This window comes from Phyllostomus hastatus, unplaced genomic scaffold, assembly GCF_019186645.2.
Source record: "Phyllostomus hastatus isolate PE091 unplaced genomic scaffold, TTU_PhHast_1.1 phas_scaffold_182, whole genome shotgun sequence".
In the NCBI taxonomy this organism is placed as follows: Eukaryota; Metazoa; Chordata; class Mammalia; order Chiroptera; family Phyllostomidae; genus Phyllostomus; species Phyllostomus hastatus.
In genome coordinates this window covers 9,475,384-9,502,994 of record NW_025334013.1, presented here as the reverse complement: position 1 = coordinate 9,502,994, position 27,611 = coordinate 9,475,384, and the positions used below count along the sequence as shown (strand labels likewise).

Below are 27,611 nucleotides of genomic sequence, written 5' to 3'. Positions count from 1 at the left end.
CTTCTCTAACAGAGAGCACGCCCCTCCCTGGGACTGAGCCGAGACAGCTCCCAGTGGTTAAATACACAGCCGCAGCAAGAAATTAGGAGGCCAAGGACTGAAACGAGGACAAGGCTTTGACAAGTTTAAAACATGTATTTAAAATACAATTTATAAAATGCTTAATCTGCCGACTCAGGAGCCCGCGGTGCGGGGTGCGGTGGGCAGGTGCCCGCTGGACCAGCAGAGCAGGACTGCAGGGGTGCGGCCCTCCCTCCCATGCCCTTCTGTTCAGACACCCAAGGGGTCCGCGTGCACCCTTGGGATCACGTGGCCAGGAAACAGGACCCCAGAGGTTTCCAGAGTCTCTGCTTACCAGGGAGGCTGGGGCAGCCCTACCGGCCCATCCCTGAGCAGAGCACCCCCAGATGGGGCGGAGCAGGGTATGGCTGGGCTGGACAGGGCGGGGCGGGGCAGTGGGCTCTGGAAGGGGCTGATGGTAGCAGATAGGGTGTTGCCTCCTGCCTGCAGGGGGGGAGCACCCTGATTGAGTGGGCTGAGAAGGGTTGGTCACCAGGCCCGGACCCCCAGCTCCTTTGGTTATAGGCTGACAACAGAGTAGTGGCTCATGGGAAGCAGTTAGCTGGGAGGTCTGAGGCCTGGCTCATGGGGTCAGGGAGGAGCCGGGGGAAGGGGACAGAACCATGAAGGCAGATAAAGGGGCAGCAGCCTCCAGTTTCTGCCCCCCACCCTCCTGGGGTTTTCCAAGCCAAAGCCTGCAGCTTACTTAAAAAAAAAAAAGTTTTTTAAAAAAAAGCACTTAAGGAAAGTTACAGACAACTACCAAAAAAAAGAAAAAAACAACACACACACACAAAATCCAAACCGTTCTCCCATTTCCCCTCCCACCTCCCCCAATAGTTTCCTGTTTTCATTTCTTTAAAAATGAAAAACCTGCCTGCTACCTCTCCGTCCGGGAAACCAAGGATCCGACTGCTAGTGGGTGGTGACAGGCACACGGCGGGCAGAGCCCCATCTTTGGCCAGAGGGAGGTGGGAGCACCAGTCCCTACTACATCCTCGGTCCACGAACACCCATCAGCCAGTCTTCCCTCTGGCCCCCTAGGGGAGGGTGAGAAGGGCAAGAACACGTGTCCCAGCGGCTGGGCAATCAGCACTTCTGGCCCTCCACCTGGCCTACCTCTGTACCTTCCTCCAGCTGAAAGGACAGTCTCACTTTGGGCCAGAAACCACTATTACATGAGGGATGGACACTAGACATTTAGCATGAGGAAACTTGGTCAGGGCAGTGGAACTATAAAAACAGCAGCCAACCTTCTCCCTCACCCGCTCCTGGGGGAAATTCCCCCAGGCTCTGGGCGTAACCCAACACCCTGTGGGCTCTCACCGACCCAAGCCCTGTTCCAGCGCTACTCCTCACAGACGGTTTCCTGGCTTCACACCGCGGCACGGCTGCACCACGGACTAGCTGCTGATCCAGAGGGCAGCTGGCCCTTCTAAGGGGAAGACGCGATGGGACGTGGCTTACTGAGCCTGGCCTACCTTCCCGCAGGGCAAGGCCGAGAGCCAGGTGAACCAAAGGTGGAGCGAACCCCCGAGACCTAGTTTGTCACCGTGGGCACTGCAAGCTGCCCTAGTCACAAAAACGTCGCGCCAGCCACTCCAAGCTCGTCCACTGAGTGGGGAGGCTGGCTGGCTGGCTGGCTGAGGGGTAAGGCGCAGTGCAAAAGAAGAGAGCAGAGAGAGCCCGGGGAGCCAGACTGCACACACCCAGCTGCTCTGGGCAGCTGCCCTCGCAGTCTCTTCCTCCTCAAGGAGCCAAGCAAGTCTCTAGGCTCCAGGGACGGAGGGGAGACTGCCTTCATTCCAGGCCCTCGCTCTGGAAAAAGAGTGAAGGGTAGCCTAGGTCTACAGGGAACCAGTCTGTCATCACCAACCTTTGCAACGCACAGCTTGTCCTTTCCCGTATGTATTCAAACGGTCGCTCCCACGATAGTGATTTCACAAAGGAGATGTACCAGCTATAGGTACCCAGCTGGTGCCATCAACAGAGACGGCCCTCGACAGACCCCTTCTGACACCTTCCTGACACATGAGGCAGGAAGCTGGGTCCTGGGGCCAGACTCTCCCCTGGCTTCCCTGTGCTGACAGCAACACAGCGAGCAAGTCTCGCATCCCTTCCTTCCACGCTCAGGAGTGCAGCCTCACTCCCCGCTCTCGTCTAGAAGTAGCAAGCCTGGCTGGTAGGGAACCACCCTGAGGGGAATGGGAAGGGAAAGTCTGTTTACTTTCCCCATCTCCCAAAATACTAGAGGTGGGGTTGGCACCCTCCCCAGGCTCTCTGAGCCTATAGAACTAGCCCAGTCTCCAGGCAGGGCCATGATGCCCTGGGACTTAGCCGGGGGGAGGGAGGTATAGGCATGGGGTGTTCATCTGTCCTGGGGGCTACAGAGCCCTGCCCCTTTTCTGGGCGGCAGTAGGAATACAGAAGCTAAGCTCACCAAAAACCTACTGGTTAATGTTTCTAGTGAATTTCCCAGAAACATTTTTTAAGTAGACTACCAAACTACCCTTTCTTAATTAAAAATTCATTAAACTGCTAAAACCCCTCCCATGCACTTTTTCTTGCAAATCAGATATTTGTATAAACAAAAATAGGAAGGGAAAAAAAGAAAGGATATTTTTCAAATGGAACTTGCTTTTAAGTGATGAAGACATGCACTTGGGGGTGAGTGGACGGGAGTTCTCCTTTGTTTTGAAATCCCAAATTAATGAGCATGATAAACTGTTATTGCTGGCACTGGCTTTACCCCAAGTGGCCAAGTGGCACTGTCTTGACTCTCTACTCTTAAGTCCCCTAACCCCGATCCTTTCCCTTTCCATTGACTTGGGACAGCCCTTGTAGACATGCCAATCACAGTGGGAAGGGGGGGAAAGAGGGAGGTCACAGTGCATGGGGTTCAAGGTCACAGTGGGCGGAGCAAAGGGGATCACAGTGCAAGTAAATCAGGTCCTTCCCTCTGCTCAAGTCCAGCTGTCTGCCACGGGAGTGCAACCCGTGGTGGATGACCCAGGAGGCGATAACGGTGGCAGCGGTGGCATCCTCTCTTGCTCGCATTTATCGGCGCTGTTTGAAGCCTTGTGACCCATCAGGACCCAAAGGCTGTCTTATCACATTATTGGGCTGCCTGCTGTCTTCTGGTTGGGAGATCCTGGTTGGCCTGAGGGGGAGAAGATCAGAGGAAGGCCTGAAAAAGGATTTGAAAAAAGTCCCCAGATCTTAAAACCAACCACCCCTGCAGCTGCAGCAGAAGTCACAGTGCCTATCAGCCAACTCTGGCTCCCTGAGCCCGCTTCTTTGGCAGGTGGACTCAGGGCACCTCCAGGCTGGGAAGCTCCTGCATGGGGCGGGTGGCCCGTGGCCACCTCTAGCACCTGCAGCACTCCCGCCCCCCATGTGGCTCACCATCATTCACCTGAAGGCAGGGGGAGGGCTCCAGGGCCCGCGCCATGCAGAGGCAGTGACCTTGGGCAGCACACCCTCCAGAGAGGCATGAGCACAGACCCTCCCGAGTGTGGGGCTCCTAACCCGGAGCTTAGCAGGGACCAAGCACCCACCACCGCTGTTCTCCTGCTTCTCTCCCGATCATGCGGTTAATGGTTGGCTCCTATTACTATGGGAGACTAAAGGAAATGGACTTTTTCTGCTCTGCCAGGTGAACACTTAGAGGAGAACAGAAGCCTAACTAAGGAAGGGGTAAAAAGAAAGTACACAGATCAGCTCAAGTGGCAGAACACCAAGGCCCAAAGAGGCCTCTCAAAGTGAGAAAGAAGTTGTCTGAACACACACTGGTTTGGCGGGGGCGGGGACAAACTTAAATGCAACCTCTAGGACTGCAGAGAAAAAATACCATGAATAAAAGAGAATCCCGAAAACATCACAGTGGGCTATTATGAGAACCAGTGGAAAACATCTAAGCACTGACTGGGCACGCTCCATCGTGCCAGGGAGGGTTCCCAGAACCCACACTCATTTAACCGCACAGCAGTTTGATGAGACAAGTACTACCATCATCTCATCTTTCAGATTAGTCTATGGAGAGGACAGAGCTGAAATGAGTGGCAGAAGTGGGCTCCAACTCCGTCTAGCGGATTTTGACTCAAAGTCCACGCCTTTAACCTCTCTGCTACCCTGCCCCCTGGTGTCTGCAGAGGTGGTGTGCTAGCAAAGCACGGCCTCATCGTTCAGCGCAGTCTGGGAGCCAGTGCGGCCCAATGAGCTGGCCCAGGAGGCTGGGTTGACAGCTGGAGCTGCGGTGGCTCCAGCCCTGGTTCGGCCTGCTTCTCACTACACACAGCCAGGCTACCATCCTCCTCCTCAAGGTGGCCTGGTGGGGTGGCTGACAAGTCAGCCCTGCCAGCTACACTCACCTGTCGAGGATAGGTTTCTCTTGCTCCTCCTCGGGGCTGGCGCTGCCTAGGATTCGCTTACGGGCTTCAGCGTACTCTGCCTCCCGCTGTGCTAGGGACTTGACCGGAAGGGCTGGCCTGCTGGTGGAGTTGGGGCTGCTGACCACTCCGTTGCTGGTGGGCCTCTTGAGGATGCGGATCTGTGGGGGGGGGCCCGTGGGAAGGCTATCGTCCTGAATCACAATGGGCACTTTGGGAGGAGATTTGGATTTCCTGCTGACAAAGAGCAAACACAGCTTCAAGTCCTACCCTTGGCTGCAGAGGCCCCATGCCTGCCCCACACCCGGCTCTCCTTGCTGTCCTCCTCCCACCCCGCCGATTCCCACTCGGTGTTCGCTGGTCTCTGACCAGAGAGCCGAATTCTTACTCCTCAAGAGGGGTCTCGCAGAAGAGCAACCTTGCATAAGCCCACACAGCCACCAGGCCATGGGGACTGGAACGCCATCTCATTTTCTGGGACTTCTATTCCCCTGTTCATCACGTTCAACAACCACTATTTGGCCCCTGTAGCAAAACACTTCACGTCCAGAATCCAGTGACTTCCATTGAAATCCCGGCTTCCCTGCACAGATCAGGCTAGTATCCTGGGAGCCCCTTAGCTGGGGTCCGAGTGCTTCCTCCCAGCAAAGGCTTCCAGCACATGTGCTCACACCAAACTCTACCGAGCAGCCCGCTCTGCCGTCCTTGCTTAGCACCAAGACAGGATTCACCAAACCGCCTCAGCCTTCTGGCGGGTGGCCTGTGCCTCCCTGAGACAAACTACACCAGCAGCTGGATCACCTCTTCAGAAGGGCTTCTGCGCAGACACCTCCTCCCTCACCAGGGCTCGCTGGTGTGCTGGACGCAGCGGGGCTGGGGGGAGGGGCGATCCTGGAGGCAGCGCTTGGCAGTGCTCCAAGGGGAAGCACTGTCCAAGGCTGGTGGACACGCACAACAGCGACGCGCCCACAGGAGAGGGGACAACACAGGAAGGAAAAGAAACGAAAACCACCAGAGAAAAGGGGTCCAAGCAGGAACGCCCACCCCTCAACAGCCACAAAGACCCTCCCCAGAGCAGTCAACTAGCTTCTTTTCTGAACCAAAGAGCCCACGGGGGACTTTTCAGAGCCTTGGTCGTCGGGAGGGGTAGGGGCTAGAGGAACGCAGCTGCTGTCAGGGAACCAAAACGAGTCCTGGGCGGACGGGAATGGCACGGCACGGGGACTGTAACCGGCTGCTGGCGTGGCTGCTGAGACGAGCAGACAAGGAGCCGGCAATCTGATCAGAGAAGAAGGGAGTCAGGAACGCCAGTGGGCAGGCCGGACACCCCGAGTTCCCTGGGGAACGTCTCTGTAGCCCACTGGGCAAGCCCAGAGAGGCCCTCTCCTCCTCCCTGTCACTTGTCCCCGTGGGAAGCTGACATGTGCCTAAGCCCAAAGACAGGCTGTTGAAGTCACCTTTCCCGAGCTTTGGAGCCCACCTCCTCTGCTCTCTGCACGGGGAACGGAGCTACCCTTCAAGGCCTAAGGATTTCTGAGAATCTTTTCTGCCAGGACACCCCCATAATGCCCTATGCCACCAAGTCGCAAAAGACCCAGAAACATCATCTGTCCAGCCTCCTCATGTCACAGAGAAAGAAACTGAGGTCCAGGCTGGGGAAACAACCTGTCCCAAACATCAGAGCAACTGGGAACAGAGCCAGGCCTAAAACCCGCCTTCTGACTTGCCACCTCCCCACTCGCCGTCCAACCACCCCACACGGGGTGCCCGCTGAGGCAGGAGGGCAGGTGCAACACCCGCACCCCTCCCCCCGGACCTCAAGCCGCCGTGCCCTTGAGGGTGGGGCTCAGGAGCCTGGCCGCTAGCCCTGACCACCAGCCGCAGAGCAGCACTGACTGCCCAGTTCTCACATGGCAGAGGGCGCAGCCCTCGGACCAGACAGCAGCCTTACCTCTCCTTTTGTGTGATCTTCAGTTTTTTTTCCAACCGTCTGTCTATTTCCTAGAGGAAAAAAATGTATATAAAAAAAGGAAAAAAATCTCTCTCAAATAAAAACGTATGTCCTTATTTTAAAAGCTAAGGGCAGTGTCCTCTCTGGCCAGGGACATGACTGTGTCCTTTGAGGTGACGGATGTGGACCTCCCTTCACTCAACTCTGGGGCTTGGGGACCTGACTCCCTGCAGTTCATCTCCCTCCATCCCCACAGCTGCAGCGACAGTTCTAGACCCTCAGCATCCAGCTGGGTTCTTCGCACGGCCTCCCAGCTATCCTTCACAGAGCCACTCAAATCAACTTTCTAAACACAAATCTGACTGTGCCACTTCCCCACTTAAAATGCTTCAACTACTTGCCCGGTCAAGTCCAAGCTCCTAAGCACGCCTCGCCCATACCTTCCTTTATCTCTGTTCCTGTTTCACGCCACAGCAAGACTGAGCTCTTACCAAACCCCAGAGCCCGGCGTGCTGGCCCGCCTGCCTGCAATGTCCTCTCCCTTGCACACTCCCATTTTTATTCTGCAAAACCCAGCAGCTTGGCTGGCCACCTCTCCTTTGTGAAGTCTTCTCTGATCCCATCTAGTTAATCACCTGCTCCTCAGGATAAGCTCTCTCTTTTATTCCTTCCCGATCACATGAATCACAGTTTATAACTTTTGTTTCCCTGTCATGAATTCGAACTCTCTGTGATTATCACCTAGCAAGAGGCTTAGAACAGAGCAGAAGGCTCAAGTCTATGGACGTGAATGCAGTCTCAGGCCTCAGGCCCTCAGCACCGGGAACTCCATGAAGCCTCCACGCTCCTGTACTAGTCCATGCACTAGACAAGGGGAAACCGTAGAGAGAACATGGACCACACGTCCAGACTCCATGGCTGTCCCACTGCTTTTTCCTACAAAATGCTCCACTCAGCTGTCCTCAGTGAGGAGGGCAAGACCATCTAGACACTGGAGGGGAGAAATGGCATGCAAACTATGTATTTCTCCAAAGAGAAGACCTGTCACAGTGGTTCTCACCCAGGGTTGATTTTGCCCACTAGGGGACACTAGGCAATGTCTGGAGACATTTCTGGGTGTCACTACTGGGAGAGGGGCACTACTGGCATCTAGTGGGTAGAGGCCAGGGATGCTGTTAAAAACCTACAATACAGAACAGCTAAGGATAATCTGCACCAGAGGATTATCTGGTCCCAGCCCTGGCCACGGAGCTCAGCTGGTTAGAGCGTCATCGCCCCATACACCAAGGGTGCAGGTTCCATCCCCAGTTAGGGCACATACGCGATCAACCAATGAATGTGTAAATAAGTGGAACAAACACGTGTCTCTGTCTCTGTCCCTCTCCTTCCCTCCTGTCCTCTCTCTCTAAAATCAACAAATGAGAGAGAGAGAGAAAAGAATTATCTGGTCCCAAATGCCAGAAGTGCTGAGGCTGAGAAACCCTGACTTATAAAACATGTAAGATTTTCAGAGGAGTCTATTACTTGCAAAATGGTAAGAATCACTGCCTTTGTACAAAGTCTCTGAGATCTGCTCACATCCCCTTCAGGGCCCAACGAGTGGTCAGTTTTCATAAATGTTCTGTATGTCCTGAAAATGACTATATTCTAAAGTTATAGGTGCAATTCAAGCTGGTTAACTTGTTCAAATCTGAATTCTTGCTAATTTGTTTGATCTATTGACTATGGGAAGAATCAAGCATTATTCTTTCTAGCAAATTAAACAGTTTATCATTATGAAACGACCCTGACAATCTACTTTTCAGAACTAATAGAGCTGTGCCAGTTTTCTTTGGTTAGTATTCCCTGTAACATGCGTTTTTCTGTCTTTTACTTTTCATGCTTCCAATGTCCTTAGTTTTGTCTCCTATGAACAACGTGAACCTAGACTGAAATCCAGCCTGACACGATACTCATTCTGATTGGTGCTGAGTTATGCTTAAAATGCTTTGCTTTGAGAAAGACCCAAAATATACTCAGGCAAGCACAACAGACTGTACTGTGAGGGCACCATGAACTCTCCGGCTAGGAAACCTCTAGAATGAAGACTCCTCACTCCAGATGGCAACGCAAGTCAGTGCCCGCTGACTGCTGACTGTGAGGACGGAGTGGAAAGGGGAACCGAGAGTGAGGAGTGCCCTGGGTGTTTTCTGTGAAATGACAGACATTCAAAGAGAAACCAAGCCCACAGCATTGTCTGTCAGAACTGTCACTCTCTCAGCTTTTTGAGGTTAGCATCAGTGTCACTGCCTGAGTAGATACTGTGTCTCATGTCAGTCTCATGTCCATTACCATTTAAGGGCTTTTCAAGGCTTTCCACCAATAACTTATGGTTTTAAAGTTCCCAGTGTAACATTTTGCTCCAATCTAAACTACAGACTGCTGCCCTGACCAGTGTGGCTCAGTTGGTTGTGAGTAGGCCTGCAAAGCAAAGCAAAAGTTTCGATTCCCAGCCAGGGTGCATGCCTGGGTTGTGGATTCGATCCCCTGATGGGGCATGAGAGGCAACTGATCAGTGTTTCTCTCCCTCTCTTCCCCTCTAAAATAAACAAATCTTAAGAAGAAGAAGAAGAAGAAAAAGAAGCCTGTCTACTCATGTTCCTCCACCATTAATGCAAAGTTTACCTACCATTTGTGGGATTTAGATACTTTCAAACAGGGTCACCAAATGCCCCCCCCGGCCAAGCAAGTAACCAAACTCCGTACGTAGGGAGCACAGTGGGGAAGTGAAGGGACTACAAAGGCGCCGAAGAGCACCTGCTACATTATTTTAGGAGAAACCTAATTCAAGATTATTATGGGAAAGCTCTGTATTTTTATTATTATTATTTTTTTATTTTTAGAAAACCCTTTCCCCCTTTTAAACTTTATTACATGAACTCTTGCTTTCATATCACTGTGTGGGCCAAATGAGACACGTAGACAAATGGGCCTAATACATTAGCTGGTTTTTAACACATTGTGGTAAAACAGACATTACAGCCCTGGCTGGTGTGGCTCAGTTGGTGGAGCATTGTCTCGTACACCAAAAGTCTCGGGGAACGATCCTGGGCAGGGCTGTCTACCCACCCCACCCCCCGTTCTTCTCTCTCTCAAATCAAGAACCTATGAAAAAATCTTAATATATGTTATATTAGCTAAATTTGAGGGGTCTCATTGGGGTTTCCTCTCAGGAGAGCAAACTGCTTCTGTCTTTCTGTCCAGGGCCTTGCGGACGATAGGGAATCTGCCCAGACCCGGGAAACGGAGGCTGGCTGAAGAAAAGCCTTTCTAGAGGGCACATGGACTGTGTCCGAGTAAATGTGCCTCTGCCCCCAAACTAGGACATGACCAGCATACTTGGCATGTAATACAAAACTACTGGCTTTAAAAATAATGCCCTGGCCGGGTAGGTCAGCTGATTAGAGCACTGTCCAGATACACCAAGGCTGTGGGCTTGTCTCTGGTCTGGGCACGCACAAAAACCGACCAATGGCCCTGGCTGGGTGGCTCAGTTGGTTAGAGCACCATCCTGATTCGCCAAGGTTGCAGGTTCGATCTCCAGTCAGAGCACATACGAGAAGCAACCAATGAATGCACAAGTATATAGGACAACATATTGATGTCTCTCTGTCAAATCAATAAATTAAAAAAAAATTTCTTTAAAGAATCAACCAAACTGCATAAGTAAGTGGAACAACAAATCGATGTTTCTCCCTCTCTTTAAAATCAATAAATTAATTTTTTTAAATTTAAAAATAAAATAAAAATAATGTCTTATGTCAATACGATGCTTTATGGCTATCATACGCTTTCCCAAACATTCATTTTCTGCTCACACCAACCCTGTTTGGTAGGCAAAGTAGCTTTTATTTTTCTCTGTCAGATGAGGGTAATTTGACTCAGGGAGGAAAAGGAACTTACCCAAGGCCACAGATTAGTACAGCACAGAGGCAGCCCCAGAACTAAAGCCCCTGGAGGCCCTGCCCGTGCTGCTGCATGCTGACAGTGCTCGACCCCGCGGAAATGCTGGTAAAGCCACTGATGGTCTGTCTCCTCCCCATCTCCCCTGAACTCCACCTTGCCCCCTCGCACTCCCATCAAACTCCATCACATCAGGCGGGACAGCTTATCAGAGCTGAGGAGGAATTCTTCCATGAGGTCAGAGAGTGGGACGGAACTCCAGCAGCTTTGGAGGAAAGCTGATCCCGGCCCTCTCCAGATGGCCACTGGACACCAGCGTGCTCAGAGCCGCCCAAGCAGGAGCGCGCTCTGCCAGCAGCTGGAGAGGGCACTGCATCTCCCTCTGGAGTCTATCCAGGTATCATGAGTCAGTCCATTCTCTACTTGGACAAGACCTTGCAATCAGCCTGCTCTCAGACTTGCGCTCTGAAGAGCTGGACCGAGCTGAAACCCCCCTGCAGGGCACACTGCAAGAAGAACATCCCTCTCCTCCAGAGAGGCAGCAGTGCAATGGAATGAAAGAGTCCTCCATGTTTTGTGAGGAAGCATCCAGATGTGGGCTCCAGCAAGGGATCTTATCACCGAAGGTCACTTTCTCTTTTTACAAGGATACAGAGTCCCAGACTAAGGTCAAGGCTCTTCCTGTGTTGGAAGACCAACCTCCACGGCTAGGGAAAGAAACCCGTAAGCTCAGCACTCTTTCACACTGCTCTGAGGGAGGGTCACAGGGCATGGGCAAGTGTCAGGGCACAAGCACTCAGAGGCCAGGTGCTAAACGAGCTTCATTTCCTACGGCTTCTCCTGGGACGGCTCTCTTTTGCTGGGCAGCACTGAGCAGACTCCTGAAAATGACGCTCTATGCCCTGATAACTGGGGTGGCCTCCTTGCTTTGGGCCAAACCCCAAACAAAAGACCTGTTGTTACCAAACACAGGTATCGCTTGCCCAGTGGAGCTCTACCTCTATAAAAACGAGGTACACACTTCTTGATCTGAGAGCAAACGTGAAACCAGGAGGAAAGAGGAGAGGCGGTATGTCATGAAGAACCACAGTGGGGAGCAAGGCGATTCTGGACGGGACCGGTCCCTTGCGGGACATAAGGGAGAGGCCACAGCCACAAGGTGAATGAAGTCAGACGTCAACTGCAAATTCAACTCATCTGAGGAAGAAAACACAGCTCCACGGGCTACTGACGCCCTTAACCTCGCAGTGATGATGCTGTGTGAGACTCTGGCAGGAAGCTGGGGGGGGGTGGAAGCGTATCAGGGAACGGCAGGGTAGGGGACACCTCAGACGGCCTAATTTGGAACACAGTCACAATCTGCAAAAGGAACAAAGAGCTGGTAGGAATGTACCTGCAAGGGCAGGCAGGTTACAGTGGCAGGGTCACTCCTGTAACAGCAAGAGATGAGTGAGGAAGGAAAAAAGGGGAGAGGAGACCAAGAAAGGCACAGGGGGGACGTAAACAGGCCTTGGTGCAAAGTGCAGCGAGTGCAGCACCATCACAGCTGTTGTGTCCAGACGTGCATGTTCAACACAGTTTACCCAGGGGACATGAAGCCCTGGGAGACAGATTCAAACTAACCAAACCCCCAAGAGACAGAGTGAACCACCCCAAATCTGCACCTGTTAGCTACGGGGGTGGGGAGAGGGTCCTGCCTGCGCCCTGGGGCCTCCCGCCTGGAGCCGAAGGAGCCAAATGCCTGCTCCGCCACACTGCATTGCATCCCTCTCTCTGAAAACCAGAATCCTCTGGCCACCAATGCAACTTACAAACCCCCCAAAATCCAAGTCATCTTGTAGAGGCATCCTTGGTTCCCGACTGAGTTAGAAAACACCCTCTTTTTACCAGAAACAGTTCCTACATAAGCTTTCTCAGATAATTTGCCCCTCTTCTGTGAGCCTGCATTTCAGAAGATGACATTTTCTCATTGCCCCCTCAAACTCAAGGAACGGCGAAGAGTCTCGTGCTCTCTGCGAACCACTATGTCCCACAGGCTCCTCTGGCCTTGTCCAGCTGTCCCAAATCGGGGACCACATATGTACAATCAGACACTGGGCGGAGGGACCTGAAGAAGAGACGGGAACCCTGACAGTAGAACAAGGGCTCCTCACAGAACCAGTGCCTGGCAGGTCCCAACGAGCACACTACCACCATTCTAGAAAAATGCAAAGAGAAGCAGCAGATGCAATGTGAAGCAGCAGAAGGGGGAAACTCTGGCGCGGTCTGGGCCCGAACCCCCCACAGCAGGCAGTGCCCACGCTGGTCCTCACCGCTTCACGTCTTGGGAAGGACCCCAGCGCCAGCTCCCCCGGCTACAGGGCTGCCTGTGGCGGGTCCACTGGGAGAGCAGTCTCTCCAACCAAGTGCCTGTCTCCTGTACTGAGCATCTGGATGATATTCTGGCTCCTCCCGTGAGGCCCCAATTTCACTTAGCAATAAAGCAAAAGAATTCATAGTGCCAGCAAGATTTGGTCTAAAACTATCAGATGGAAAAGTCTCTGTACCTTTAAAGTACATCAATGGCTATTTTCAAGTCCAGACGTGCAATCCATAGAGACTTCTTCAAACAGCTTCCATGTTGATTAGTTAAATTCTGGGTTCCATCCCTGCCTTGTTTCTCTATGTCAGTGGCACGGCAGTGTCCTGTCTGGCAGGGCTGGCCATCTCCTAGAGTAAGCTGCTCCTGCTTACTCTACCGCCCCTGGCCACCTCCAGAGAGGGTGCTTCCCTCTCGGGATATAGTCACATCACCCCAGGTCTGATTCTACAGTGATGCTTCAAGATCACTGTCAGGTTCGAAGAATGAACTCAACTCCTGAGCAAACATGATTGGGTCAGTCAAAAGTAGAATTCATGAGCTGAGAGACAAGAAGTTCTATGGGGGCACATCTAGGTCATGAATTCATCAGTTGCTTTTTTATGAGTCATAGTATAGACTCAGGGTTCGTCTGTTTGAAGGTTCCATTTCCCACAACGCATTCTTCCTTCTTGTTACTCCCACAACAAGGAAAAACGCTCCTCTGTAATTAAGTGGGTCACTGCAGGGCACAGGACACAGCTCTAAAATTCCCTCTCTAGGGCAGTCTATATTTGGCTAACGTACCTCAAAGGCCATTTACCTTTTGCTTCACTGCAACAAAAAAAGCTGGAGACAAGCATTTATGGAAAACCTACTACGAAGTGGAATTGCCAGATGCTAGATACCCAGATGAGTAAGGCAATCCTTGTGGACAAGGAAACAGAAATGAATCACAGTTGCTGCATTAGTTGCATAAACATTGTTCTGGACAGAAAAACGGAAGGAGAAATCCTGCTATGACAAGCCAGGGAAACCTACAGGGACTAAAGGACAAGAATTTCAAGGAGAAAAGAAAGGGGCATAAAAAAAGTAGGAGAAAAAGAAGATGAAAACATGAATAGAAGGAAAGAAGAAGAGAAAAGAAAAGGGACTTTAAATAAAATAGTTTCTGCCCTGGCTGGTTTAGCTCAGTGGACTGAGCACTGGCCTGCAAACCAAAGAGTCACTGGTTCAATTCCCAGTCAGGGCACATGCCTGGGTTGCCCGCCAGGTCCCCAGTTGGGGGTGCACGAGAGGCAACCACACATTGATGTTTCTCTCCCTCTCTTTCTCCCTCCCTTCTCCTCTCTAAAATAAATAAAATCTATAATAATAATAATAATAATAATAATAATAATAATAATAAGATAGCTTCTGAACTAAGAGATTCAAATCTAGAAAGGTATGGAAAACCACCTGAGATTACTTTAGCTGCTGTCAGCAATGACCCTTACTAGTTGGTATTGACACTATTCAAAAAGCTGCTGCCGAAAATTAGTTTTCATGCCTATGGCCAGCAAGATACAAATCTGAAGAAATCCGAGGCACCAGAAAATCATGACGGGTGGCATGCTTTCTTCTTCAAGTTCACTACAGCTTTCAGGACTGCTCTATGCTTGCCCAGAAGAGGGCTCCTTTGGGTGCCCTCTCCAGCCATGCCGCCCCGTACAGTGGCAGCAGCACATGGAGCTGGGGAGCACTCAGCAGGTGGCCAGTCCAACCCAGACATGCTGCAAGTGCCAAATGCACAGACTTCCCTGACTTAGTACAAGAATGTAAAATAGTTCATTTTTCAATGGGCAGATTTTCAATATTGATTACATGTTGACATACTACTTTGGATATACTAGGTTAAATTAAAAATACGGAAATTAGGGAGGCTGGGGCCTGGGTGAAAAAAGTGAAGGGATTTAGAATTACAATTGGTTAGTTACAAAACAGTCATGGGGATGTAAAGTACAGCACAGGGAATCAGTCAATAATATTCTAATGACTGTGGTGCTAAGTGGGTACTAGACTTACTGGAGGGATCACTTCATGCGTTATATAACGTTATAGAAACCTCTAACCACTGTACACCTGAAACGGTTATAAAGCCATACTGAATGTCACCTGTAATTGAAAAATTAAAAAGATTTTAATTTCACCTGTTTCTTTATACTTTTTAAGCGTGGCTTCTAGGAAATTTTAAATTAGATATATGTTCACATGGGACTTCCGTTGGCCAACCTGTTTCAGGTCTAACCTTGGATGAAATAAGTAAGCCGTGTAAAGATACATCTGCTGTGCATTTCGCCTTTCAGGAACTACCGACTGAGCACCTCAAGGACCCAAGGGCATGCTGTGTATTGCCGTGAAAAGCTTACCCTGATCAGTCCTATTTGTCACATTGGCCCAACAGCTACGAGCCAGGCAACAACCCGGTGCTCGGTGTTTGGCCCCAGCCGTCCATGCACGCCCTCACTGCAATCCAGCTCTCTGAGCCCCATCATTCCACTGGAAACCTGTCCTCCTCCAAGTCGTCAATGACACCCACTGCTGCCGAATTCAAGAGTAGGTTCCCAGTCTTCATTTCGCCCAGTCTCTCAGCAGCATCCGGCATCGCTCCATGCCCCTCCCTTAAAGTGCTTCCTCACTTGGCCTCCCAGACACCACTCCGCTGGTCTCCTTCCACAGCCCTGGTGGTTCCTTCTCACACTCCGGATCTGCTTTCTCCTGTAACAGGATAGGTTCCTTCCCCTCTCCAGATCCCTCGAGGTTGGGGAGCTTGCACCTCTTCTCTTCTGTAGCTGTGCTGACTTACTGCTGTATTTTGCCGGGCATAATGCGCTCCCATGTATAATGCGCACCCACGTTTTGGGCCCAAACTTTAAGGAAAAAAACTTTCGTCTTAATTTTTTTTAAGATTTTATTTATTTATTTTTAGAGAGGGAAGAGAGGGAGAAAGATAAAGCGAGAGAAACATCAATGTTCGGTTGCTGGGGGCCGTGGCCTGCAACCCAGGCATGTGCCCTGACTGGGAATCAAACCTGCGATGCTTTGGTTCGCAGCCCGTGCTCAATCCACTGAGCTACGCCAGCCAGGGCAGTCTTAATTTTTTAATTCAATTATTTACATTTAGAGACCAAACCAATTATCATATTCTAGGGTATTATTTTGCATACAGATATCACTATTGCTTTCTACAGTTACACTTTTAACACACAAGCATAAATTAAAATTAAAAAACCATTTATATAAAGAAATTAGTACTGCCCAGGCATAATGCACATCCTTATTTTTTGCTCAAAAATTCAAGCAAAAACAAGTGCACATTATACACAGCAAAATGTGGTAAGTGATCTCATCCAGTTCCACAGCTTTATAAACATTGATATACAACTGCCAACTCGACAGTTCCAATCGGATTTCAAAAGGTAGCTCAACCTCTCATGTCCAAAACCAAAGTCTTGATTTCACCACTCACCCACGCCTGCTCCTCCCACATTCCCTCCCTACAACCCCCACCATCTCAGCAGTTCCAGTCTCCCAGCGGCTCAGTCCAAAGCCTCTGGACTGAGTCCATCGTCTCTGATGCTTCTTTCACACTCCACATCAGCAGATCTCGTTGGTTTGGCTGCTTTCAAAATACAGCCTGCATGTTCTCAGCACTTTCTGCTGCTGCGACCACCCCGGTCCAAATTACCAACAGCCCTAGAATGGGCAGTGACAATAGCATCCTATTCACTCTTTGTGCTTCCACCCTTGCCCCAACAGTTTATTTAATAAATAACAACCATAACGTCTCTTTTAAAAACTAAATTAGCTTCTGCTCAATGCCCTTATGTGGCTTCCCACTTCAAGGCGATAGCCACCACGGCCTACTAGTCTACTGGATTTGGCTCCCTGCTACCTCTGACCTCACCTCCTACCGCTTGCCCCTTCACCCATTCCCATTACATTGGCCCCCATCGTTCCTCGCATGAAACAAGCATGCTCCAGCCCCAGGGCCTTTGCATGGGCAGTTCCCTCTGCCTGGGATGCACTTCCACCAGCTTCTTCTGCACAGCTCGCCCTCTCGCTTCTTTCAGGCCTCTCCGCCTATCTTCATTTGAGAGGCCACCTCAGGCCTTTTCTTTTTTTTAATTTTTTTTAATAAAATGGTACCTCTGCCAGTCATTTTCTATACCCTCGATCTGTTTTATTTTTCTTCATTGTGTGTGTGTATAAAACATTACTGTTTCCTGTCCATCTTTCTTCACTAGAAAGTAATCTTTGTGGAGCCAGAATGTGAACGGGGCCTATCTGGGTCTGAAACCAGAGGCACGTATCATATTCAAAATAAGGGCTAAGGCTGCCTGACGCATTTCTCAGCAGTGGTGGTGGGGCAGCACACTCCAAGCCTGGCAGAGGCGTGTGTAAAAAGACCGTGTGTCTCCCTTCGCCACCGCTAATCCTCACCCCAACCCCGGAGATACACAGCAGCCTTGCAACATGCTCCTGGGTTCAGTGACTTGCCTAAAGCCACTCAACTGTAAAGGACAGGACTGAATCCTAAACCTCAAAAGGAGAAAGCAAAAAGATTCAGGAGGGTGGCTGCTGGGTGGCCACAGGCACTAACAAGGTAGGACAAAGACTGACAAGCAACACCAGCCTGCCCGCAGTCCAGGCCAAGGCTCTTAGGGAAGGACTACGGCCGCAGACCACAGCCGCGCTGAAACCCGAAGTCAGGGTCTGAAGTCTAGGAGCAACTACAAAGGACGCATGGACAAAACCAAGGCGGGTGGAAGCAGGGGAGCGGGGTGGGGATGGCTGGGGTAGGGGGAAGTAGTGGGGGGGGGGGGTAAAGGCAGACAACTGTACTTGAACAACAATAAAATCATTTAAAAAAATCTTGAATCTATGAAGGCGTACACACAAGAACAGACCCAGCAATGTAGACGCACCCCAGGCTGGAGGCCTCAGAAACCCGGTGACCGCTATCAGACAGTGCACGGTTCTGCTTCGAGCACCTCCTCAAAGGGTGTCCACGGGGGAGGACAGCCACACGGCCCTTTCCCTGAAGGAAGTGGGGTGGGCGGGGTGGGAGCAACACTGGTGAGGCCTACCCTTGGAATAAAGTAGGGGGTAAAACCTAACGGGGCCCCCCTTCTTCTAGTTTATTTCTGCCTTTTCCCTTTCAGTTGTCATACAACACTAAGTAATACAACCCTTAGAGGAAACAGTTAATATCAGTCCTCAGCAGAGCAAGAATGACACCCAGCCTTAGGAACCGCACACCTGAACTGGACAGAGGCGGCCCTGCCGGCGTCTGGAGAGCAAGGGAACAATGCCCTCACGCTCGGGGCCACAGGCTCACTGCTCCACCGTCTGCCTTTGAATGACTCTTTATTTATCCCTCAACACCAGGCCAGGCAGAGCAGTCCAATTTTGCAAATGAGAAAAATGAAACAGAGGAATGCAGGCAGTGATCTGTCCCTAAATCAGACCTGACACTTGAACCCTGAGTCTGGTCTTCTGACTTTTACTGCCATGGAAGGAGAAAGTGGGTTTACTAACTGGCAGAGGTGACTTACCCTTCCTTGCTATACCTTTTACATAAGGGAGACAGAGAGGCTCCTCTGCCACAGGAAACAGGCATGCAGACTTGGGGGACGGAACAAAGCCACCAGTCCTCCTCCCCAGCACCAGGTGTTATTCAAACACCCAAGGGCAAATCATTAGTCATCAAAGGCAACAACCAACCACTCCAGGGTCACGCCAATAAAGTAAATGGCTAAAGCCATCAGGACAAAACACTAGGTAACAGATAGTAGCATGGGGGGGGGGGGGCGCGCTGCAGAGGAGAAGAGAGCAACCAAGACCCAGGTAAAGGTATTCAATATGTTAAAAACCTGGCTGAGTGAGTCAATTGGTTGGAGCATTGTCCGGGACACCAAAAAATTATAGGTTCGATTCCTGGTCAGGGCACATACCTAGGTGGAGGGTTTGGTCCCAGCTCAGGTCAGGGCACATATGGAGGCAACAGATCAATGTTTCTCTCTCACATCGATGTTTCTCTCTAAAATCAATGAACATATCCTTGGCTGAATACGCAAGGGCTGCCAGTCTGTGACTACAGATACAGAATCCTAAGACAGCAGAGTTGTTAAATCTTCTCAAGAAATCTGAGCAAAAAATATTTCTATTGTATTATCTCTTTCCACTGGCCAAATGCTAACTTATTTCCCAACTACAACCAAGATTTCAACCAGCATCTCACGTGCAGTTACTGTTCTTAGTGTTACAACTGACAGCAGCATTAATATTTTGACCCTCAAGTTCAAGTTTCTCAAGCGAGACAAAATTGATCAGCTCATCATCCAGGCTCTTGAAGCAGGGAGCCAATCCCAGGAGAAACAAGCAACAAGATGTCAAAGGAACTAGGAACTACATGTATTCTACAACACTTAACTAGTTAATTATCTGCTGAGAAGCAAAGGTCAACAAACTGTCCAAAAAGGTCGCAAAGAGTGAAGGCAACCACCTAGGCTGGAATATGTCATGTGATTTCCTCTCCCGGACACTGGGAATAATAGCGTCTATGCCCCACTAGGCCAGTGAGACCGAATGGGACAATGAATGTACAAACACACTGTGTCCCGCCTACAGTGAGCCCTCAAGACTCTGTCTCAAAAAGCCTGTGGCATCTGGGAGCTCACAGGCGTGTGGGCAGTGTCCACTCACCAGCGCAATGTGCGACTAGGCAGCAGAAGCAAGTGACAGCAGGAGGGTCTAGGCAGCAGAAGCAAGTGACAGCAGGAGGGTCATGAATGCTTTTGTGAGCCAAGAAGGCCAGAGGGTGAAGGATGGGAATATGGCTCTCTGGGTCTGGGGCAGAGCAGTGACAGTCCCAACCTTTCCAGATGCGTGTCACAGCTGCCCTGTACAAGCTCATCTAGGGGTAGTGTCCCTGAAGAAAGCAATTTCAACCGTACATATTTACTGTTCCTTCTAAAAAAGAATGACTTGTTTCCTGTGTTCATTTTACAAGGGAAAGAGTTCGGGCGTGGGGAGGGGATCACCTACTGCGAGAGACTTTTTGGAATGTCCTGCCCTCAGGGTAAAATTCTTTATCTACACACAAGCAGACCCCTATTGGGATCTGTTGTTAACTGGAAATTAGCAATATTTGGGGTAGTTGGTTTTAATCTTTATCTTTCCATCAACATCCTGCATAGAACTTGATGTTAAAGGGAAGCATGCTTGGCAGAGACTAGCAGAGTTAAAAACACTTGGGAGGAGAAATCTCTATGGTTACTACTTAAAAAAAAATTTCATTTCATTCTGCATTTTGGCCACAGATATAAGTAGCTAAACTCAATTTTCTCCTAGGAAACCAACAAGTCAGTAGTTGTCCTGACAGGAAAATGTTCTGTTCCCATGGGAAAAGCGTGCAGGAAAGAACACACTACACCTCCAGAAGGCTAGCTACCTGATCCGTCCAGAAACTGACGTTTAACTGTGGGGGGGCCACCACGGTGCAGCGCTGGGGCATGGAAAGAAAGAGGTGGACTCAGAGCACATTGGACTTGTCAGACCTGAACCACGGTGACTTTTCTCTTGCAGACTTCTATCAAAAGTGTTAGAACAAAACACTAAGTTCTCTCCTACTGTAAGAGGGAAAGCAAGAAGGCCTGTGATTGCCCAAATTTCCACCCCGGCAACCACAGCAGCTCCCTAGGACCATCAGAGCATGCTGGGAGCAGGCCCCACCCCCACACAGCCCCAATGAAAAAAGCTAACAAGTTACCAGTCGAAAGCTCATTATCCTCTTTCACAGAAAAATAGATCTTTTTCCAGAGTCCAGGGACAGACTCTCAGCACATCCATGTCAGAACCAACCACTTGACAGAAACGCGGGCCCGCTCCGAGGACCCCAGTCCCTAGCACCCAACCTTCCCGAGTGGACCAGGACTAGCTTAGAGATGGCTCCTGCAGGCACGGTACACCTGGGTATGTTCTTTCTGATACCACAACTCTTAAATGCCTTCTTTATTACAAAGGCAGACATAAAGAGATCAGCACCAGGTAGCCCTGAAATAACTGTTCCTTGCCCACTACCCACAGCCACCACACACATTCCATAATGACAGCAGACACATGCAGCACCGGAGACTCCTAAGTGGGGTTGTAGCCATGCTTCAGGGAGAATGGCCTCTACCCTAAAGAAAGAGAAGCAGGTCAAAGTTCTTGTCTCTTAAATTGAAATCTAAATGTATTACTATTCTGCTTTAAAAAAATAAAAATAAAAAAATAGAAGCCTTCAAAGCTCTCCTCTGCTGTCAGGAAAGAGTCCAAGCTCCCCAGAACCAAGTCCAAAGAGGCCCTTCCCAATCCAGCCCCTGCATACCTCTCCGGCCTCATCTCTTTCCACTCAGCCCTGCCAACCCCCACCCTCCAGCCAGAAGGAAATACTGTAGCGCTCCCAACGCTGGACTCTCTTTCCTGCCGCCTCCTTGTCTAAATGGGCAACGGCCCTACACTCTACCTGCCCCTCCTAAGCCTACTACTGCTTCATTCAACTCGTCCTTCGAATCTTAATTTAGGCACCACGTTTTCTACAAGACCATGTACCCCGTCTACGCCTCTTCCAGGGCAGTGCCACCTCACCTGTCTGACTCCTCCACTGGACTGTTCCCAGTGCCGGGCACACAGCAGGTATTCGATGTTGACTGACACCTTCCTATAGGCCTATACTCCACCCATCATCGCTGATGACAGCTCAATGAAGGTAGAAAGTAAATTTGAATTCTTAGTCCAAATGACTGGTCAACCTCTAACTTATTTAAGATGCATTATCTTCCAACTGCTACCTGACTTGCCCTAGTGAGAAAGAATAGAAGGCAACTTTTGAGATGCAAGGAAATTAGAAAGGTTGCCAATGCTTTACAATAACCATCAATCCAATTTAATTTGTGTGCCATCTGCCTTCCCCAGGGCCGGGTTAGCTCATTCCTAAAAAGATGGACTAGGAAAAACAAGTGAATATAAAGCTTCAAACCATCAGAAACTGAGCAAACAGTTGGTATGATTTTAGGGGGAGCACAGAAATGTCTTCCAATTACAAAATTCTCTATTTGTCACTTGAGATGTGCTTAAGATGGACATAATTTAAAGTTTGAATCAACAATAACTCAATTTTATATTTTCATTTCTCCCAAAGGCAGATTATTATTTTTAGAAATTTTATTTATTTTTAGAGATAGTTAAAGGGAAGGAGAGAGGGAGAGAAACATCCATGTGTGGTTGCCTCTCATGCACCCCACACCCGGGGACCCGGCCTGCAACCCAGGCATGTACCCTGACTGGGAATCAAACCAGCAATCCTTTGCTTTGCAGTCCCGCGCTCAATCCACTGAGTGCCAGTGTGAGAATCAAAGGGTCACTGGTTCAATTCCTGGTCAGGGTACATGCCTGAGTTTCTGGCCAGAACCCCTGTGGGGGGGTGTGTGAGGGGCAACCACACGTTGATGTTTCTCTCCCTCCCTTCCCCTCTCTCTAAAAACAAGTAAAAATCTAAACAAACAAAAAAAGAGGCATTTCCTTGGTGAAACGTAAGTTATATTTCTTGAATTTTCCTTTGATTGGAATGTAAATCCTTGGGAGGAATCGGGTAAAGCGACAATTTTATATTAAATAAGCATTCACCATACTAACTAAAACAAAAAGCTACCTATGTATAGAATATTTGAGGAGTTTCTCAAAGTCAGTCTTTCTGAAATGACACAACAGGATTGTCCTGAGTATTCTGAAGATATACAGGAAATATTGACCTCAGATATACTGACAAATGAGAAATTTTAACATGATGTCAAATTTTCTGTGTGGAGGACAAAGATCACCAAACCCCTCTACTTTCCGGGTTAGAACTGCCTCCAGATTCCATCAAGTTTGCACGTTCACTTTTAGAATTAGCCAACAAGCCCCATTTGCTAGTCCTCTTGCCACTCAGGTTTGGTTTTTTGGCTTGTTTTGTTTGTTTTGCAAGGGGGAAGTAACTTAATGCTCACTACCATATACCAGTTGGGAGGCAGGGTAACCGGGAGCTAAAAATTCTGAAAGACAACTGCAGTCGGTTGGTTTCCCAGTGCTGTGGACACAGTGCTTCATCCTGTCCCCCCTCCTTCAAAGGTGCACATTTACAAGATCCTTTGCAAATTTTGAAGCAGGAATCAAATTCAAGAGAGCCTTCAAATATAAACTTGAGTTAAACTTATTAAAAACGACAGCTAATGCCCAACTCCCAAATCTTCCACCAGTCCCCAGGTAGGGGAGGCAGCAAACTGCTGCAGAAGGAAACTAGCTCTGGAGTCAGACAGGCTGGAGGTCAATCCCGGCTTCCCCATGTCTGTGTGACCCTGAACAAGACAGGCCACACCCTAACCTCAGGTTCCTTGTTCATAAAAGGAGATGCTTCTACAGATATTTCAATGCTTCAGTTTAATAAAAGATAATATAGGGGATCTCACATTTTGGCAGCCACTGCTCATTAGATCAATGATGCAAGGTTTGGGTTCCATCACTGTACCTAGAACTTTCAGTGTTTTACTAAAGGATACTAGAAAGAATACTGGACAGGCATCAGAAAGACCTAAATTAAACCTTACATCTCTGGGGTGTATTTAGCTATAAAATGCAGTACTGATCTCTGAGCAACTTACCCATTCTGGAAAAACTAACATAAGTCCCAATTTCTGAATCCTACACTCATTTCTATTTTTCATTTTCTTACTTCTTTAACACGAGAAATTCACCTCCCTTAGAAATAGGTGAGAAAACCAAAGAAAGGCTAACATGCTCAAGAAATTTATCATTTGAGTCACATGCAAAATGTAGGCCAAGCTTTTCTGCAGAGGGCGGGCAGGCATAGGGGTGCCTGAATGATTCACTCATATTAGTAGTAGGCAATTGACACCTCTACGGGAAATTTCGCGTTCTCTGGCACAGTCACTGCTCGGCACACACACTGCCCAGCACATAGCAGACGCGCAAAATGTTTGTTCATTTAATAAACATCCACATGATACCTGTTGCTCCCTACAAAATCTTTCAATTGCTCTCCTTACTCAAAACAAAAACCCAAGAAAAATGGTCGGCACATAAGAACTGTACCAAATGCCTTTTGAACAAATTAATTCTTCACATTTTCAATCATGCTAAGTGGAAAAACGAACACCGTGAGAGAAATGCTGAACCACCAGAAAAAAAAAACTTTGAAGCCAAGTCTCAGCATTCCCGCAGAGAAACACCCACTGCGCGAGTCAGTTTCTTGGCCTCTTCTCAAGCTGACAGACATCCCGACTGGCGCTGTGGGAGAAAAACCCAGCTCCTGTTCTACCCTCGCACACTCGGCTCTCCACGACCGACTCCCAACAATTAAGGCAGATGCCACTCGAGCCAGCACTAGACACAAACGTGGGGAGGCCAAAGAGTCCTCTCTCCATCTTTTCAAAGGTCACCACTAAAACCACAAACCCTGAAAAGACCACATTTGTTACGGACCTAACAGCCTTGGCTGTTCCTGCTCGGGATGAACTATTTTCCTACAGTTTCTGGAAGCAAATAAAAACTCCAAAAGCAAGCCAAACGGTCCATTTCCCACTCGTCTCTCCGGAATGCGGCTACAGTATGCTGTATATCGCAGCTCTCCCCTCTCCATCCCGGAAAGCACACTCCGAGACCCTCCCTCCGGGCTCAGATTGTTGGGTGTGTCCCGGGGGAAAAGGACTGCCCACTGGGCTTACGGTCTTGCTGGCGGGGTCCCCAGGAGACCCGCCTGCAACGGGCTCTTACGAGTAAAACTGAAAGAGAAAAAAAACCCACGCTCGCCCACCGTGGCGGACGGCGCATGCGGTGGGGGATTTTAGAAGAGAGTTGAGGGACCCAGAGACAACTGCTTCCCTTCCAGCCCTTTTCCAGAGCCCCGCATGCCGCCCCACTCCGCGCACCAACTCGCAACACCCCCCCCCCCCTCCCACGACACACGTTGTATAGCTCCTCGGGCGGGAGGGCCCGGAAAGAAAGGGTCAAGGCGGCCCGGGGCGAGCGAGCGGGCGCGGGGGGCTAGGAAAAGAGGACTTGGGTGACGGGTGGGGCGCCCCGGGTGACGCGCACGTCGCGGGGATGGAAGGAGGCGCACCGAGCAAAGGTGGAGGAAGAAATGGAACGCGGCCCCTTTAAGAGGCCTTCACAGCGCTCAGAGAGCGGGGGACTCTCCACCACCCCCGGCCCGCCGTGCGGGGCCCTTCCTTGGGGATAACCATACTCAGACCCGCTCCTCGGAGGCTTCCCTCACGCCAGGTCCCGCCCGGCCCTGCCCCGGGGCGGCGGCTCCTCCTTACCCCGCTGTCTGCCGCCTCCTCCCAGCTCTCAGCGACCTCCTCATCTTCCATCTTACTCGCCGCTTTCCCTCCTCCCCCAACCCCCTCCCCGCGCCTGCGCCCTGATACGCGCCTGGGTCGCGGGCGCCAGCACGCAAGGCTTTACTCAATGGACCCCGCCCCCTGTCAAGCCCGGAAAAGGCGCCACACTAGGGACCCAGATTGTCGAGGAAGCCATCTTGGAAGAGGGCAGGGAAATTAGAATGTTGCCATTTTTTTAAAGGGCAACGTTGTTAAACTGAATGGGAGTCCTTGTGAATCGCCGTCTTGAGTACCGGAAGCGTGATCTTTGGAACCATCTTTCCTAAGGGCAACCAATTACTGCGAAAGAAGAAAAGTTAAAGCGAGTCGTAGTTTTCAGGAACTGCAGATTATGTTTTTATTTCAAAATTCTGAAAACACTGTATACCTCAACAAATAATGAAAAATATTTGCTGATGCATAAAACACTTTATTACTTTTATCTGATAGGGCGAAAATTATTACAGTATTTCCTGTTCATAAAGCAGTATTCCAAACATCTGTTAACAATTATATTTTCTACCGTGAGGTAAAAACATTACTGTTAGTTGGTGATATTGCACTTGAGCCAGACAACCAGAACTACTAAAGTTCTCCTGAATCTTTAATAACAGATACATACGTTAGAATTACCTTAAAATGTATTTACGCGTCTTTCTAAACAGTGTTCTATTTTTCTCCAGAATAGAAATGGAGACCTTAGACTTTAAAGTTCAACTTCGAACACTTCCAACTTAAACAGCTGTGTGATTGTCTACAAGTTACTTAAGGATCCTGTGCCTCGGTTTCCCCAAGTAGAAAAAAAGAGTTAATAGTAGTAATAGCTTCTTCAGAAGTACATTGTAAGGAGTAATGAGTTATTACGCTGAAATGCTTAGAACAGTGCTTGACCCATAGTAAGAGTTCTACGGGTTGCCTATTGTTATTACGGGGATGTCTTCCCACACCATAAGATTTATAATCCTCACATCTCTGATCATGCTTTCTTTCTGAAATCAAAAAGGCAGGGGCATAGCAAGCACCATGTGCTTTTATTCTCACTGACGTGTTTAAATAGGCCCTCCAATGTTAAAAACATGCCATTCAGTATGGTTGCATTTGGCTGCTATAATCATGTTATCTGAATTGGGGTGTTATTTTTTTTAGTTGGGATGTATTTTTAGTACGTTATTAATCTTTCTGAAGAAACAGCTTCCTGTTGTGAAATTTTTACAATCTGTATTCTTAATGATTATTATTATTATTAATTGCAGTCGTGTGTTAAATGTTACCAGTCTTTATTTAGGAGTTAAAGTGATATGCTCACTAATTCTCTGGTTTCACAATTTCCTGTCTCTGAAATATTGTTCATTTTTGGGTCAGTCCTGAGTCCACTGTTCTTTCCTAAATGGGCATGGTGTAAGCCACCCACTGTGTGCTGAAGACTCCCAAATGTTATTTCCAGCCCTCAACTGACCAGGTGTTTCCAATTCATATAGATAGCCTTCCTACTGGCATTTCCACATGGGTATTTCATTAGCAGCTCAAATTCTCTATGTCTAAAATGCAAATAATGCTGTGAACAGCCTGGCCAACTTCAAAGATAAAGGTCTTTGTCTTGTTCACTCTCTGGAACAATGTTTACTTTGAACACATTCTCCTGTAAACCATTATTTTTAAAAAATATTTTTTTATTTATTTTTACAGAAAGGGGCAGGGAGGGAGAAAGAGAGGGAGGGAAACATCGATGTGCAAGGGATGATCAGTTGCCTCTTGCATGCCCCCCAGCTCGGGGCCTGGCCCACAACCCAGGCATGTGCCCTGGCCAGGAATCAAACTGACAACCTTTCAGTGCACAGGCCTGCACTCAATCCACTAAGCCACACCAGCCAGGGAATGAACTATTATTTTAGCTGAATTATCCCGATTGAGGCTTGGCAAAGACAAGATGATGGAGGCTGTCTATCAGATAGCACCTAGGTCTCACTTGTGAGGTGTGGTTACTTTTTCATAAATGCAACTGACCCTCAATAGTTTTAGGCTTTGTCTTTATAGCGTGTTACCAGCAGAGGGAGATAGTTTCTTATAATTTTGTTATAATTGGCAATGAGCCTTAACCTAGGAATTCATGTGGCATTCCTGGGACTAAATTTTCTAGGAGACGAGAGAAAGATAGAGATTGTGGAGATCATCTGAGGATGCTACAAAGGAAATAGTTTCCGTTGCACCGAATGAGCAATCTGGTGGCCAGCCTAGTTAATCATATAGGCTCCTGGTGACCATGGGCAAGTCCCTTCCTCATCTGTAGAGTGAGAGGATGCCAGTTCGATTCACAGTTGAGGGCATATGCCTCAGTTTTGGCTCAGGGTCCATGAGATGGAATCACACAATGATGTTTCTCTCTCTTTCTCCCTCCCTTCCCCTCTCTCTAAAAATAAATAAATAAAATCTTAAAATAAAAAACAACTAATAACAACAAAGGTGATTTT

At 49.1% G+C, this 27,611-nt stretch overlaps 1 protein-coding gene across 4 annotated transcripts; it reads right to left on the bottom strand.

Moving 5' to 3' along the window:
- Positions 1 to 115: 115 nt before the first annotated feature.
- SZRD1 (SUZ RNA binding domain containing 1) lies at positions 116 to 25,176 on the bottom strand. 4 transcript variants are annotated; one of them, XM_045859526.1, is made up of 4 exons: positions 25,084 to 25,161; positions 6,400 to 6,449; positions 4,431 to 4,682; positions 116 to 3,220 (listed from the first exon to the last, which is right to left on the bottom strand). In XM_045859526.1, exons 1-4 carry the CDS (start codon positions 25,132 to 25,134, stop codon positions 3,118 to 3,120), a joined length of 456 nt encoding a protein of 151 aa, XP_045715482.1. In that variant the 5' UTR covers positions 25,135 to 25,161; the 3' UTR covers positions 116 to 3,117. The 4 variants fall into 4 exon arrangements, with proteins under 4 accessions (XP_045715482.1, XP_045715481.1, XP_045715484.1 ...); XM_045859525.1 differs by having other exon boundaries at positions 4,431 to 4,685; positions 25,084 to 25,158; XM_045859528.1 differs by lacking the exon at positions 6,400 to 6,449 and having other exon boundaries at positions 25,084 to 25,176.
- Between the last annotated feature and the right edge of the window lie 2,435 nt (positions 25,177 to 27,611).

What these genes read in the sequence shown, in the direction of transcription:
- SZRD1 (XM_045859525.1), bottom strand. Translation starts at nt 25,134, where the DNA reads ATGGAAGATGAGGAGGTCGCTGAGAGCTGGGAGGAGGCGGCAGACAGC. An exon ending in AGGAGGCGGCAGACAGCGGG is followed by an intron (nt 6,450 to 25,083) that starts GTAAGGAGGAGC and finishes TTTTTCCTCTAG; the next exon opens with GAAATAGACAGACGGTTGGA. An exon ending in GAGAAACCTATCCTCGACAG is followed by an intron (nt 3,221 to 4,430) that starts GTGAGTGTAGCT and finishes TCTCCCCCTCAG; the next exon opens with GCCAACCAGGATCTCCCAAC.